The 16334-nt window shown below is 39.9% G+C and overlaps 1 protein-coding gene across 1 annotated transcript; it reads left to right on the forward strand.

Moving 5' to 3' along the window:
* Nucleotides 1-1606: 1606 nt before the first annotated feature.
* Nucleotides 1607-15356, forward strand: rpia (ribose 5-phosphate isomerase A (ribose 5-phosphate epimerase)). The gene is made up of 9 exons (XM_084045490.1): nucleotides 1607-1852; nucleotides 3195-3255; nucleotides 3897-3952; nucleotides 5175-5234; nucleotides 5692-5756; nucleotides 6729-6797; nucleotides 10039-10180; nucleotides 12952-13051; nucleotides 13179-15356. Exons 1-9 carry the CDS (start codon nucleotides 1652-1654, stop codon nucleotides 13274-13276), a joined length of 852 nt encoding a protein of 283 aa, XP_083901616.1. The 5' UTR covers nucleotides 1607-1651; the 3' UTR covers nucleotides 13277-15356.
* Nucleotides 15357-16334: the final 978 nt, after the last annotated feature.

Raw genomic sequence — 16334 nt, forward strand, 5'->3', positions numbered from 1 at the left:
ATTGTATAGGGTTAAGGTTAGTAATTTCTGAGTTAGTATTTTTTAAGTTTCTCATGACTTGATATTTGTTTCCATCATATTGTCAGAAATGGGCTTTTTGAAATAGGCTACTTATTATTAAAGTAATTTTGAGATAGTAAATAATTTCGAGAACTTTCTTTTTGTTCCCTGGCCTTGACCCATCACCTTGGAAAGGAAAGGGGTTTGGTTTAGTCTGCTTTTAAAATGTTATGATATCATCACCAGAGGTGGAAGAAGTACTCATGTTTTTGTACTTTAAAAGTATCAATACTGCAGTGTATACATACACTAGTAAAAGTCCTGTATTCAAAATATACTTAAAGTACAAGTGTTAATGTATGTTTTGTATTCATAATCAAAGGGTTAGGGTAGGTAACTATAAGGTAGAAACTAAAGCTGTCAAATGATTGTAAAAATACAATATTTGCCTCTGAGATGATGTAATGGTGTAAAGTAAAAGTATAAACAATTGGAAATACTCAAGTAAAGTACAAATACCTCAAAATTGTAATAGTACTTGAGTACTGTGTACGTGGTTACTTTACACTAGGCCTACTGATCATCGCGGCATTTTAAACAGCTCAGAACGGTCCAGTGTACTTGAATGCAACTCTACAGCATAGACCATCATATAGATGCCTTGCTGTTGCGTGCACCTGCGTTGGACTTCGCAGATCGCAGATCTCCAACTCGCATGAAACAGCGTCACACTAGGCCTTTACCCATAGCTGTACGTTTACCAGTCTCTCCACTCAGGCGCTCATTGGGGGCGTCACTGAACGGCCAAGCACAGCGTTGCCATGACCGCTTATTATAAGCGACGTTGGCTTTCTTTCTGTAAAGTTGCTTGTAAATATTGGTCGTTCGTTGAGGGTTGTGTTTTTTGGGCTTGTTTCTAAAGCGTAGTTGCTTATTTGGGCTACTTTCCTAAAATGTTGTTTAAATCAGTGGTTCTCAAACATTTTCATGTCAAGGACCCCCCAAATTAACATGTATTTTTGGCCACAGGTCTGAAGACCCCCCCCCCCCCATACAAGATTTGTGTATTTAAAATGTTTCAAAAAACATTTATTTTTAAAGGTTTTTCTTTGAAAATAGCAGATCTACAAGCTCACAACGCATCGCATGCGACGCAAAGTGTTCATGTGGCCTATTATTTTTCATCATTATCAGGCTCAGGCTTAATTTAATCCTGCAACTTCTTGTTCATGCCCCAAAATGACTGGATATACAGGTTTTGTAGCAATTTGTAGCAATTGTAGAAATATTAGACTATAATTGTCTGCCTATAAATGCATGTTCTAATCATGTATACTTTACTTTACTTAAAAAAAACATTCCCCAAATATGTTATTTGTTTTAACATTTTGGAAAAAATAGCATCGAGGTGCCCAGATGTCCCTAGTGCCCACCCTTATATTATACCTCTATGGTGCCCACCTATCCCTCAGTGGAGTGGGTCATAGACCAGGCTGCTTGTTTCTCTCACAAAACCTGGCAACAGTGTTCGAGGAGGAGGAGGAGGAGGAGGAGGAGGAGGAGAGAGTATTTAGCAACCCGACACCACACGGAGGTGGAGACAGCATTGTGTCATCACAGCGGGCCGTGTGAAGGGGCAGCAGGGAGGGTCATGAGACTCCAGAGGAGGATCTGCTCCAACCTTACAGCTGGATTCTTCTGCGTCGCCTCGTCGGGACGGAGCCACTTGTTCTTCTCCCTGAATCTGTGGAGCCAGAAACACGTGCGGCTCATCAGAGACGCCAGTGCCCTCATCATGGCCGAGGAGGCCAAGAAGCTGGCAGCTTACGCCGCGGTGGATAATCACATCCAGGTAAAAAAACTACGATCACTACTTTAGCTGCAACATGTGGGACATGTTTGTTTGTTTGTTGACGGATCTACAGTGGTGGAACATAACTTAAGTAGATTTGCTCAAGTACTGTACTACAATGTGGTACTTTTACTTGGCTGGAGTATTTCCAATGTTCAGTACTTCTACTTCTACCCCACTACATCTCAGTGGCAAATATTGTACTTTTTAGTCCACTGCAATAATTTGTCAACTTGAGTTACTGTAAAGATGTCGATTCTTATTACAAAACATGCATTAACCAACTACTTCAGCCCTATGCATACTTAGGCTATTTGAAAATAGCCAATCTACAAGCTCAACGTTGTGAGCTTGCATAGCAGTGAGATCTGCTATTTTCAAAGCATTTTTATACATTTGGAAACTTGCGAAATGGGACATTCTGCAAAGCTAGTACTTTTACTTTCAGTACTTAAGTATATTTTAATGCGAATACTTTTGTTGTGTTATTGTATTGGTACTTTTACTTTAGTATATAAAATGTGAGTACCTCTTCCACCACTGCGGATCACACAGAGGAAGGGTGAGATGCTTCTGTGATGCTGGATGAGAAGGTATAGCTTCATGCATCCCACCACCACATGGAAGCTAGCTTAGCTTTAGCATCCAGATTGATAAATAAAAGAGTGAGTCACATGGTTATGTAATTAATTCATCTTATTACAGTGTAATAAGACCATGAGCGCTATGCATGCCTTACTGGGCCCAAAGAATGTTGTTACACCCTTACAGACTTGTTCTCGATTAATTGAATACACAGTACCACAATGGAAACACGGCCTCAAGGGCTTTTTGTGTTATCCTTTTAGCAATCATGGTAATATTGTACCACTGTACTATTTGCAAATGCTAATAATATATTTAATCAATCCATTCTATGGTGTGTTACAGCATAGCAGCAGCTAGTAAAGAGCCTGCACTGCAGTGTTGGTTTAACCTGGGATGTTGTAGAGCATCTGATGGATTATTTAGGAGTTAAACCACAAACCTGAAATTAGAAACTGAAGCTGTCAAAGAGGCTTGCTTTGCAACTAAATATAACACCAAGACCGTGTGTATACACGTAGTACCACTTTGCTGTTACCAGACCTTGTTTTGTTACAAACACCTTGGTGTTTGGTAAAGCTTGTTTTGAAACAGCAGAGATTGGGTAAAGGGAAGTAAGTTGGTTAAGCAACGTAACTGAAGTGTTTTTAAACGTTTCTGCTGCTGTTTTGATTCAAGAATACATACACTCAACAATACATAAGCATGATAATGTGAAATGTAGCATGGTCATGTGATTGTCTTTCATCTCTCATAGAACAACCAGGTGGTTGGAGTAGGCAGTGGCTCAACCATCGTCTATGCTGTGGACAGGTTAGGTGAGTGTCACGGTGGTGTCTGGGCACCTCAAAAGTTAGCAGTGCATAAACAAAAAAGTATTAAAGGGATTGTTCGCCCCCAAAAACGTTTGGGGCCGTTTTCCCCTATTGATTAGTCGCCCCATGGAGACTTGCATTCATGGATATCTTTTTTGTTTTTGTCGTATTCCTAAGCCAATAATTTGATGACTACCGGAACCGCTGCCGGTCATCAAATTTTGGGGGTGAACTATCCCTTTAAGGCAAAGTCATCAACAGCTAAAAAGGTTAATGTTTTTTTTGTATCTATGAGTTGATTGTCCTCCAGCTGTATTAACATGACTAATGTAGTGTCTATGACTGTTGTATTGTCCTGCTCTCTGCCATTGTACTAAACGTGAGGCCCTGTAGCTGGATGTTGACATCACGACAAGAGTGTCTGTATTTGTGTTCTGAGCCATTGTCACCAAGACCAATTCCAGTAGGCCTTCCTGCTGTTGTATCACGTTCAATTCTCTGGACCAACCGAAACTAATTTGGGTGGGGAAGTGAACGAGCAGCACTCATTGCCTTACTCAATACCCACTGTTGAAGTGCCCCTTGAGCAAGGCTCTAACCCCCAACTGCTCTTGTTCTTACATTCTTGTTGTCATTTATTGCAGCTGAGAGGGTTCGTCAGGAGAAACTCAACATCGTTTGCATTCCCACCTCCTTCCAGGTCAGTTTTTCATTTCTGAAGGCTTAAATATACTGAATAACCAAGACTTACTTTAGAATGGGTTTTACAAGCATATTGTAAGCCCAGTAAGCCAGAGATGTATACTTGTGTTATCTCATGTTGAGGTTCACAACAACCTTTGGACCATGTCAGACTATCTTGCATCCTCTATCTGTTACTTACATTTAAAAGAGTGTTTGTTTTGTTATAATGTTTTGTTGTTAAAACTTGTGTTAAATAGCTCTATATTCTGATAGCTATATGGTGTTGTTCAGTAGCTCAGGGGTCTCTCCAGCTCTTTAGTGAACAGACATATTTTCAGGTGGTGATACCAATTTCATCCAATCAGGGGAAAGAACACATACAGGATGAACAAGTGAAACTGGAAGTGATGAAACAAAAAACAACAGACAGACACAGTTTGGTTTGGAACGATTGGATGAAATTGGTGACCCCACCTGAAAATGTTTTTTGTTCACTAAAGAGCAGGAGAGACCCCATGTGACTGAACAAACACCCTATAGCTCTCAGAATATAGAGCTGAAAATGTATTTTCAGTTTGACCTTTGAACAAAAAACTCTTTGTTTCAACCAAAATGTATCACTTCCAGCACCTTCTGTATTTATCTTAGTCTAGAGACCATTCGATTATTGCAAGTGTAGTAGATTATTCTCATCATAGATTATCTCAGACCACCATCAGAAGCGACTAATAGTAATTAAGGAATGAAAGTCCAACTCCATAACACAATAGCTGTAGCTGATCTAGAGGATGTCCCTAGAACAGTGGTTCCCAAACTGTGCTGTGAGCGTATACAACTAAAACTATATAAGAAATTACTTTTGCACACTCATTTCCCAATAACGAGGCAATTCTATACACTAAATATTTGTGGAAGAAGGAAATTGTGCTAATATGTGTTATAGCGGCTATTTTGCACAGGTATGAATACAGGTATGTCTTGAGGATTTCCCACTTCCCTTTGGTGTGTCTTGGGCACAAAGTTTGAAAACCACAGCCCTAGAATGATCATCTATGGTGAACTGCTCAATGTTGTTTGTTTATAGTCTCCACTTTCTTTTTAAATCAGGAATCTCATAAAAATGTAACTTTTTAAAAAGAAACTTCTGAGGACAGTACTTTGCCTGTGTGTAACCCTCAGGACTCAAAGTCCTCAAAGTTCATCCCTTCACTCTTGTTCCCTTCCTCCTCCTCTCCCAGGCTCGTCAGCTCATTCTCGGTCATGGCCTCACTCTGTCTGATCTGGATAGACACCCAGAGGTATGAAACACTCACAACAAATGTCTCTAAATGCCAGTAGCGCCAGGGAATGTGCAAGAATAATCAAACATTCAAGGAACCGTTGACATTAAAGGAACAGTTGACGCAAGGAGTTATGCCTGTGAGCATCTCTAAAATCTGATATGGGGTTTAATATAAAAGGTGAGACAAAGAAATCGTGAAAAGATGCCCAAACATGCAATTTGTAATGTTCTCTGCAAAAGACAGGACATATTATCCAGAGGCTTGTTAATGCACGGTCGAATTCCAAAAACCATGGGCATGAAGTGAAAACAACATTTTATTTCTGCAGGGCAGTGATGAAATTGATGTAATGTTTTTGCCAAGGGACTCGCAACAGCTTTTGTGAAAGAATGTTTTAGTCTGCAGTGTTTCTATCATCCTTTACTTGCTGGTGTGATGAATTGTGTTGTTGATGTCTATTCCCAACATGCAGTTGGATGTGGCCATTGATGGGGCAGATGAGGTGGACTCGGCGCTCACATTGATCAAAGGGGGAGGGTGAGTTAATAGATCTAGTTATGTTATTACAAAGTCTGTTTGTCTACTTCTTGATTTGACTATTCTCTTGTGATTATGCGTTTGATCTGCATTATGCGGTGTAGGTTATGATTTCTTGTCTCTCGAATTGTTTGTTGATTATATGCTCATTGTACTCTGGCTACATCCACCCTAATATGTTTTGTTTCAAAATGCATAATTTTTTTACACCTAGCATCGAACCCCTAAAATTAGTCTTTTCAAAACACTGCTGGCCCTGTTTTGTTTTGTAAACTCCAGCCTTTTTCGTTTGGATAAGCAGGAACAGACTTGTGAAAACCATGATGCATTGTTCAGTTCCTGATTGGATCTTATTAGTCATGACGTGTCCTTCCCTGATTTGTCACAACCATATCATTTGACCCTTTACCATAGAGAGAATCTTGTCTACCAGTGGTTATGTCAACAAGTTCAGCAATACCTATACTTTTGCCGCTGTTGTGCAGTAAAATTCTGCATTTTACAACGCTTACTTTAAATTGCTTACAAGCAAGAGGCAAGCTACTATTTGAGCGATTTGCAAACATTTCCATGGAGTGTCCGTGGATGTACTAATGCTACAAAGGTAGCATGACATTGCCTGAGTGACTCCCCAAAAAGCCCTAACCCATTTGGACTATTCTGACCAGTTGTTTCAGTCCTCATCCGACAAGTCTGTGAGGCCATCAGTCTCCCTGGGTCCGGACTACATCAAAATAATAAGAGTGCAGACTGAAGTGAAGGATCTGGTCTTTGTCTGCCAAACACACTATGCTGTGTGGACAGAGTTTGTTTTAAAATTTGTTTTAAAAGTTAAACCATACTCGTGTGGATATAGAGTCTGTATTTGGGTTCCTTAAATGATGTATCTCACTCGCGACTACTTTCATTGTCTCTCTGTCACGCACTGTCCTTTTGTCCCTTAATCTGTCAGTTGATGTTTGTCCCTCACAGGGGCTGCCTGACACAGGAGAAAATAGTTGCTGGATGTGCTAAACATTTCATTGTCATCGCTGACTTCAGGTGTGTATGTGTGTGCACACAGTTGAACTTGACGGCGTTCACATGTATAGTCGAATTACTAAAAATAAAAATGTATTTACATAAACAAATATCAACAACAATAACCTTGGACTTTGGAATTAGGAACAGTTATGGTAAGGGATGAGTGGATATAACAGACTTGTGTGTGGAGGGCAGGGCAGGAATTTCACGGCGGCCACGGCGGCCATGGCCGTCGTTGCCCCTCTCATTGGCCGTGTGCCCCTCGAATAATGACATGCCTTCACGGCCACAGTGGCCGTGGTGCCCCAGCTGCGCCCAGCAACTGATTTCACAGTTTTTCCTCTGCGCGATTTTCCTGTCAATACGTTTTTTTTTAGACACCAGTCCCTTTGGTTGAGCTGCGCAGCTACAACATGCACAGTGGTAGGTAGGTTTGATTTTGAGCCTCCTATGAACCTTCGGAATCCCGCAACACAGTGTAATAGACACAAAAGCATTACCGGGCCAAATCGGAGTTAAATCTAACGCAGCCTGTTGAATGGTAGGTTTGATTTCTAGCCTGAGAGAGAGAGAGAGGATTCTGTAGTCCTACAGACCGATGTGCCCCGATGTTTTTTTCAACAGCAAAATATAGATGAATACATCTAATAAAATACAGCGAAATCCCCAAATTATGAGTCTTAATATAAAGCAAGCAACAGAATAACTGCAGACAAATTAAAAGTTTAGGCTATCAATATCATACAAAAGAGTGACCTCACCGCTCTGATGGACAATAAATATATATTCCTTTTGCAAACCACATCCATAATATCTGTTTGTTTGTCAACAATGTTCTAATTGGGAAGTTTATTTCAACAGCTAGAATGTGACAGTTTTAGTCCGTTTGTTGGTGCGCAACACAGCCCTCGTTAAGTGAATTACTTTCACCTGCAGCGCAGTGTGTGGAGTGTGCGCAACAGGGCATATCTCCGCCAAGCCAGGGTGACCTACCCAGGCTCATGAAATTCATATGCAGGCATAGTAGCCAATTAGAAAGAAATCTGCAAAAACGGACTCATACAGAACCATATATTGGCTATATATTATGGCTGTGGGGTGGAAATCTTGTATGTTCCTTTTTTATTATTATTTAAAAACAATTTAAAATCGTGAAAATAGCCAATCTACAAGCTGTAATTATTAATAATTAAGAAATACTATATTTTAAATAGTGAAAAACCAACTAAAGTCATTATTAGTGCAAGTTCAATCACATTTCATTTGAATGAAAATAACTTGTGGGGAAAAGACAAAATCTCTACCAGAGGTCTTCAACAGGGGTTCCGCGACCCCTAGGGGGTCTGCGAAGGTACTGCAGGGGGTCCGCGAAATTGTTGTTTGATTAAAAATATTTTTGTTTTTAAAAACTTTAAAAACTTTTTTTCATTATTTTTTTTTTTAAATGTAAATTTGACTTTAAACATAACATGACATATTTTAATAGCTTAGTAATGAATGCACAATAACATGGTATGTTTATACATATTTTGTAGAGAAAGATCAGTGGTGTCAGTTCAGCAAAAGCTAAGGTATGGCAAGGTTAGGGTTGCCAACTCCCAGAGATTAAAATAAGGGACATCTATCCTTTTTTTTAGGGGGTCAAAACCCCTGAAATGCATAGAAACTATGCATTATACCTATAACGCAATGCAAACACAATGGTCTTACACCTGCATTAGGCTACTATTCATGATTTTATTTCTCTTTTTTTTTCTGGAGCCAAGGTATGGCACCTGCCATGCCTTGCCATACCCAATTGACACCCCTGAGAAAGGTCCTTTTGCACACCTACTGGGTCAACCTGTGCGTAGGAGCAGGCAATTTTTCATGTGTATTTATATAAAACACAATTTTATACATAAATATATGATATATATAGTAGCCTACCCCCTACCTACCCTACGAGGTAGGGGGTCCCTGCTCCATCACCCCATCAGTTTGGGGGTCCCTGGCCTGAAAAGGTTGAAGACCCCTAATCTGTGAATCTAATGTGATTAATGTGACCCCTACTTCAGTCAATGAAGTCCAACTTTTTTTTTTGGATGGCCTTCCTGCCCTGGCATTTGGCCTTTGTGCCCTCCAAAAAATTACAACACCAAAGGCCAAGTGGCCTTGCCCCTAAAATGACGAAATTCCAGGCCTGGTGGAGGGTGTAGGTTATAGGTTATTCTAATGTTGTCAGTCACACAATAGAGAAGAGTACCAAAGTCTGACGCAAAAAAAACATCAACCACCATTTTTTCAATTAAGTAATATAAGAACTGTGTTAAAAAAAAGCATGACAGTTTTCTAAAATGTTTCTGAAGCGTCAAATGATGGTGAAAAATTACCAATTTATTCAAAAAGGAAGAAAATAAATGTCCGCCTACAAATCGACTACCATTCTCAGGCTTAGAAATTACCTAACTCCTACATCCCCCATTACACATGCGGCCGGCAGCATTGCCTCACATAAGCAGCGTCATGTTCTTTCTGTAGGAGAGTAGTGGGTCAGTCCCCAGTTGTTTTCATCAAACAAGCTAAATAACAAACAGTTAACGCAAGTCAGGAAATCTAAAGAATCTCAGGAATGTTTTTAACTGAGTGTAATTTGGTTCAGTGGGGACTGAATCGCATGATGTAGTTTTCACACCATTTCTGGCCTGGGAATTAAAATCCTCATAACCCAGGAAGTAGGGGTGTGCCGATACACTAATTTCACGAAATGATACGATACGATATTGGGCTCACAACTTCGATACGATTTCGATACGATACGCACTTTTTTATTATGAAAATAAATGATTGAGAAAAAAAGCAAATGTGCAAACAAATAATTCAGTTTTTGCATTATTCAGACATGCAAACTTGTAGCTTTTCAGCCACAATAGCCGTTTTGAATCCAAATAGGGCAATAGTGTGACACCTGACCCGAAAAAAAACAACATGTTGTCACCCTTTTCACCTCGGGGCTGTTTACATGCCTGATTATTATTATTGTAAAAAAAAAAAAAAAAAATCAAAACAATATTTTTTTCCTCCAAAACGATACATATCGTCACGAAAACGTATCGCGATATATCGTGGGACGATATATCGGCACACCCCTACCAGGAAGTGTGATCGTCAGGACTTCGGTACTACATTTAAATAGAAGGACCAGGTAAAATGTATAAATCTATATGCGAGTATGTAGGAGTAGCATCTGGATTTATTTTCCTGTCTCTCCTGTCCCCAGGAAGGACTCCAAGTCACTGGGCCAACAATGGAAGAAGGGGGTTCCCATTGAGGTAATTCCCATGGCTTACGTGCCCATCTCCAGAACCATCGCTGCACGCTTTGGAGGGGAGGCCAACTTGAGAATGGCTGTCAGTAAAGCAGTAAGTGGACGATCTTATTTATTGACCACTTGGTTTTCAGGAAGGTAGCACAGTGTTACGTTGCTAGACGATCGGATCCCCACCTACCGATACGTTCCAAGAATTTGGATTGGTTCTAAAATGCAGGTTTATTTTTTATTTTTAACTAATTGCTTCAACCCAATTTTATAAAAGAAAGCTGAGACTGTCCTCAGTCTCTAGTTGAGCGAAGTGTTTAAAGACTGACTTGTGAGTCTAGATGGCACATACCTGCTGTAGAGTGTTAACAAAATATTAAAGATGAATAAACACATGGGACTCAGACCCACTCTTTCAGGGGTACTAAAAAAAAACAAAGCTAAAAAAGAAAAACAGAAAAACAGAAGCTGGTTGTTAAATAGTGAGACTTCAAAGGTGACCACACACTGTATGATATAGGCTGTCATGAGCATCTTGGATTATTCAGTGTGACAGTCTAGGACTGATGTCTACGACCCGATCTACGGCCTCGTAGTCAATGCTAGACCGTTGTAAAAAGCTACCAACAAAAATAAAGGGATGGTCAATGTTTGTGCAGAAACTGCTACCTTTTCAGATGTAGAACGGATCCAAATTTTCCTCAGTTCTTTTTGTTTTGTTTTCTTGACGTATTGGCCTCCTGGCATATGTCGCCTCCTATACTCTAGGTCGTAGTTTCGTCACACATTGTGATTCTGATCGAAACTTGCAAGGAATTACTGTATTAGTTAGGGACTTGATCCCTCAATACCTGGGGACTCTAAACCCCGCTTATCTAGGCTTACGGGAATCAAACTCCTGTTGAAATCAATTATAATCAAGACTCCTCTGAGGAATCATTGTCTTAGTTATGGGTCTTGAACACACAACACCAGATAATTCTAACCCCTCAAAACAAGGATTATGGAACGCAAACCCACAGACCAGGGGGACTTTACCCCCCACAAAATTAAAGGGACCATACAATATTGAGATAAATAAAATTAAGGAATATAAAAAACATAAGTAAAACAAAAATCTAACATAAAATTATGCATCAAAAGAAACAAGGTATTTACAGTAGGTAGTCTGAAATGGGACAATGTTTGGACAATCTGTAGGAGTAATTTAAAAAAAAATATTGTTTTGCAAAGATCGGCCTCCGGATGGCGCTATAATAGGGCAATGTTAAAATGGTGGCATTTGTAACTAAACGTAGTGCGACTGTGCATGCAAAGTTTCACCGCAATCGGACGCTCAATCATGGACGCTCATGTTGATGATTTGAGGCATTTTGTTCAAAACGGGCCACTCCTGCAAACTTCAGATGTCAATCTTAGCAAATCAGGATAGAAAATGAACAAGCAAACAGAGTCGAAATGTTGTACAATAAATTTTACCTGGAGCAAGTAAAACCGGATATTTATCTTTCACCATTTTTATCCTGCACCTTGAAATACGTCTTGGATGTGCCTGGGTGGGGTGCATTCCCTTGGACCGCACTTGATTTGTGGATTAATCATCATTGATTACGCATTAGCTCAAGAGTTAGCATTTGTGGCACTTAAAATAAAGTATAACACATCATTTGACATTAAACATTAGTCTTGAAGGAAGAACAATTCATCACTTTATTGGAAGGACCACAGACATAATGAAGTCAAGAGTAGCTAATGCTTAATCAATGAGGATTACAATACTTATTACATGTGATCTGTGCTGAGGTCGGTTGGCATTTCTTCAGTAGTCCATTTATGAACAACTCCTGCTTAATAAGTCATTGTTCTTGATAATGCACTCCCCTTAGTTGATACATTAATTAACATGTAACAACACTGAACTCATGCATTAATATCTCATGAATAATCAGGAATTTACCGAAGTAATTCATTAATTAATGTTATTCCATGTACCCTGGCCATAAAATAAATGTTTTACTGCTCTGGAAACTACTTTGTTAGTCAGGACTACATAATAGTGGGGTGTTAAACGATCAGGGTTCCCACAATCATGAAATTCTTGGAAGTATTTTGAAATTAGAAAATCTGCTTTCCAGTCCTGGAAAAGGTTTGGAATAAATTAAATGTTATGGAAAATAATTGGATATACTTTGTTTTTCGCTATTGATTTTGTTCATAAAAGACTTGTCCTGAACGGTGAAAGTGATGGGAGTGTGATTTTTGGAGTGAACAAGCTACAGTAGAAATATGGAAACAGTTGGTCTCCTACCCAACCTACAGTGGGGGATACAGTATGATGCTTTGCACTGATTATAGATTAAAAAAACAACTGTACCTCCTACTCACTTGGTTTAGTGGACTGTTGATGGCTCTCCTCCTACATATTTGTGATCCCTGGATCACTACTGCAGTTGGGAGTGTTAGTTTTCGATTTGTACGACTCAACACAAACGCTTTTGTTTCTGCTGCCCTTGTATTTTGAGTGTGGATACAAGTAATACACAAGTGAATTAGATGAGCTTCTCTCTAACCTTCAGCTTGCACGTTTTTCCCAGCAGCTCACTGGCACACACACTCACTCACTCACTCACTCACTCACTCACTCACTCACTCACTCACTCACTCACTCACTCACTCACTCACTCACTCACTCACTCACTCACTCACTCACTCACTCACTCACAATCTCTCTCTCTCTCTCTCTTACCTAACTTGCCCAGGATCCAGTGTAGAGTGTTCAGCTTATCAAACTACAGCAATGGACCAAAACAAAAGCAGTGTGTGACTATCCTTGATGTATGATAGACATATTAAAGGTCTCTCTCTGTCTCTTAGGGCCCTGTCATCACCGATAACAGCAATTTCATCCTGGACTGGAAGTTTGAGCATGCCCAGAACTGGAGAGAGGTCAACATGGCCATCAAAATGATCCCAGGTGAGGAGTGAGCAGTCAGACTGGTTGGTGATGGGGGTTGTTTGACTCAAGAGCCACCTTTTTTTTATTATGGTCTAGCAACAAATCACTAACCTTGTGCATTTGTGTTTTCTTCTCTGACCTGTAGGTGTGGTAGAGACTGGGCTCTTTGTGGACATGGCTGAGAGGGCCTACTTTGGAATGGAAAACGGAGGCGTGATGATCCGGGACCCGCCAGTAAACTGAAGAGTTACTTGTACTTTTGACTAGTGCCCCTCTCTCAAACGTCCTCTCTTCTCCCACAAGTGCCGTATAATTCATTTCTCCCCATCTCCGTAAGGACTGTATGTTTTACGTGCACCCCACACCTTCAGAAATGGTCATCCGATAACTTGTCAGATATATACAAACAAAAGACAAGATGAGGTAGAAGTGCACTTGGGGTTGCTTATCCTGTAAATGGTGCTTTAGTGAGAGTTTAAGTGCCAGATGAGTGGAACTGAGTGTATCTCCAGTAATTTGTTTCCAAAACCAGTTTTCCAATTTGCAGGTGAACATTTGTCCAAGACACATATAGATGTAGGGTTTTGGTGGAATGTGTGGAAGGTTATAGATCTCAACTGCTGTAGGGAAGTACACAGGTGCTCTGCAGTGTGACCTCAGGGTGTGCCTTGAGATTTTAGATATCTCAAATTGAATTTACTTTTTACATTTTTATTTTTTTTAAATATGAAATTTTATGGGCTTTAAAAGATTGACTGCTAGGTTTATGCTGTTTGGGACCGGGACACCACTTCATTCTGTTTTTGCATCGTAATAAATCAAATCTTGTTCTGTTGACTAATCAGAATTGCCTTATGCCCAAGTCCAACAAAAGTACTGGAATATGTCTAGGTGACATTTATTGCAGACATCCACTTTCATAGCTACATGGTGCATACTGATATACATGGGTCAGGGACAGTAGACCATAGGCACCAAAAAGTTGAGAACACAGCTGTGAGTGGTGTGGTAACATATTAGCACTGCAAGAGCATAGTGCTCTCTGTTTCACCACAGCACTGTCTCTGGTCTGTTTTTATTGATTATGTGCTTTTGTAGTGTGAAAGTGCATTGACCTTTGCCCTGGAATGTTTGTACGATGATGAAATGGAAGACCTGGGTTTTCATGTTGTATTGTTTACAGTCACCTTGTATCACAGAGTAATGTGTGGATTCACTTTGCATAGTTTTCTCTGTAGTGGAGTACACGTTCCATTATCATTGCTAGGTTTAACTTTATTCAGTATGTTAATTATATATTTTACCTTTTTAAACTTGTGTGGACAACACACATGTGATTCTCTTTTAAAACATAACCGACAAGTCTGGCAGAGGGAGTGAGGACAGCCCTCTGTGGTTTTCCTGTCTAATTTAAACAGTGGTCCCTGTATTGTTGAACTAGTCTGCCGGCGCGGTGCAAGGTACAAAGCCTGAGGCCCTGTCTGGTCTCTCTGTTAGGCTTTTCTTTTATGTCTCACACAAAAGGATGACATACAACACTGCATGTGCTACTATGTACTGTATGTGCTGCTATCCCTGTGTGAAGTCTTTGTTCGGTGCCTATTTTGTCACCCATGTGGCTCACTCAGTTGCTCAAACGGTGAGCAGGAAATGGTGGACTATGATGTTACCAATTAAAAATACAATGGCAATGTTATACGGTCATGGGATTGTAGTTGATGAGACATCTACAGTTGATCATGATCTCTCATACTTCATGTACTGTATGACACCGGCTGGCCTGTAATGTGCCTCAATTCTGCAGATCTGGGTTGTGTAAGTTTGTTTCATAAATGCTATCTATACATTTGAGGGGGGGGTTAAGTTATTAGTAATTCATCATGTAATGGCGCTAAAATCCAGAGAAATTGGTCTGTAGAGGGTTAATTATGTAAAACAGTCCCGTCTGTAAAAATAACACTTTTGACAACCATGGACCTTATGTTTGATCTTGTACTCACAACAATTATCAGACAGTGTCACTTCAATGTTTCTCATCTTGGTTTGGAACAAAACTCTTCACTTGGCCTCCACTTTACAATGCCTTTTTTTTTTAAATTCTATTTGTCAAATAGTTCTGGGAGCCTCAGAAGAACATTAAGCCTAATGTATACTTTGTTTTATTGCTGATTGCTCAAAGGGCATCGCAATCATACAGCAAGCTTGAAAGTTATGTTTTTGGTCAACCATTCTTATACCAAAAGGACTGTGAATAATATGTTGCTATTAAGGTACTACTGTGGTTTGTATGTCAACAAAATACAGGACCAAACTGTCAAAGAAATGTGTCTTTTTTTATTATGTGTTTTTCTGGGAGCAACTACAACATTTTCGCTAATACTGCTGGTCCTGCCAATAGTATGAAGGGATTCAAATGCTATATCCACATATAACCAAAGACTATGCCTACCGGTATTACGGTATATGGCTCCATTTAAATTCATTCTATTTGCGTGTGTATGTGAGAAGCCTCAGAAGAACACACACACACACACACACACACACACACACACACACACACACACACACACACACACACACACACACACACACACACACACACGTATATGGTTTAATGTTCTCCACACACGGCTCAATTTGTATTAATTATATCGATCTATCCAGTGTTAATATAGGCCTACAGTATTATAACTACTCAAAATATGCTATTTTGTCAGCTAACAGTGAATATAGGACTACTTTAGCAATCATTTTGTCTTCTCACACTTTTGGGTAGTTATGACTTCATTTAGGATAGAGCAGGGGTCTTCAACAGGGGTTCTGGGACCCCTAGGGGGTCCTCAGAGTCACTACAGGGGGTCTGCCAAATCTTTGTGTGATATGATTTTGTTTTTTACCTTAACCACTTGAACCCTAGCATCCCTTTTCAGAGGAGAACTTTAGCCAAAATAGCATATGTAAAGACATCGGACATCCAGAATCGAACCGCAGCTGTATCTGGTCGGCAACTGGCCGTGGATGCAAGACAACAAAGGGCACGGCCCAGGGTAACTCACTGACAGTGGTGGAAACGGTACTCACATTTTTACTTAGGTAAAAGTATCAATACTGCAATGTAGAAATACTCTTTGTTACAGGACCGCAATCGAAACAAGCCATAGGTTTTCTTGGGTTTAAAATCCTCTGAGCAGACCTTGTATTGAACTGTACATTCCTGTGCTTTTTTTTTGCAAACTGCTATAAAGTATTCAATCAATCGGGTAGAAAAGAGTAAAGGACAAGTATTGGTATCAAAATGTAC

The sequence above is a fragment of the Gymnoscopelus microlampas genome (assembly GCF_963454915.1).
Source record: "Gymnoscopelus microlampas genome assembly, chromosome: 20".
Lineage (NCBI taxonomy): Eukaryota > Metazoa > Chordata > Actinopteri > Myctophiformes > Myctophidae > Gymnoscopelus > Gymnoscopelus microlampas.

Bases quoted from the DNA above. Each gene is read 5' to 3' on its own strand.
- rpia (XM_084045490.1), top strand. From the start codon at position 1,652: ATGAGACTCCAGAGGAGGATCTGCTCCAACCTTACAGCTGGATTCTTC. The intron at 5,757-6,728 runs GTGAGTTAATAG...TGTCCCTCACAG, and splicing joins ACATTGATCAAAGGGGGAGG to GGGCTGCCTGACACAGGAGA. The intron at 13,052-13,178 runs GTGAGGAGTGAG...TCTGACCTGTAG, and splicing joins GGCCATCAAAATGATCCCAG to GTGTGGTAGAGACTGGGCTC.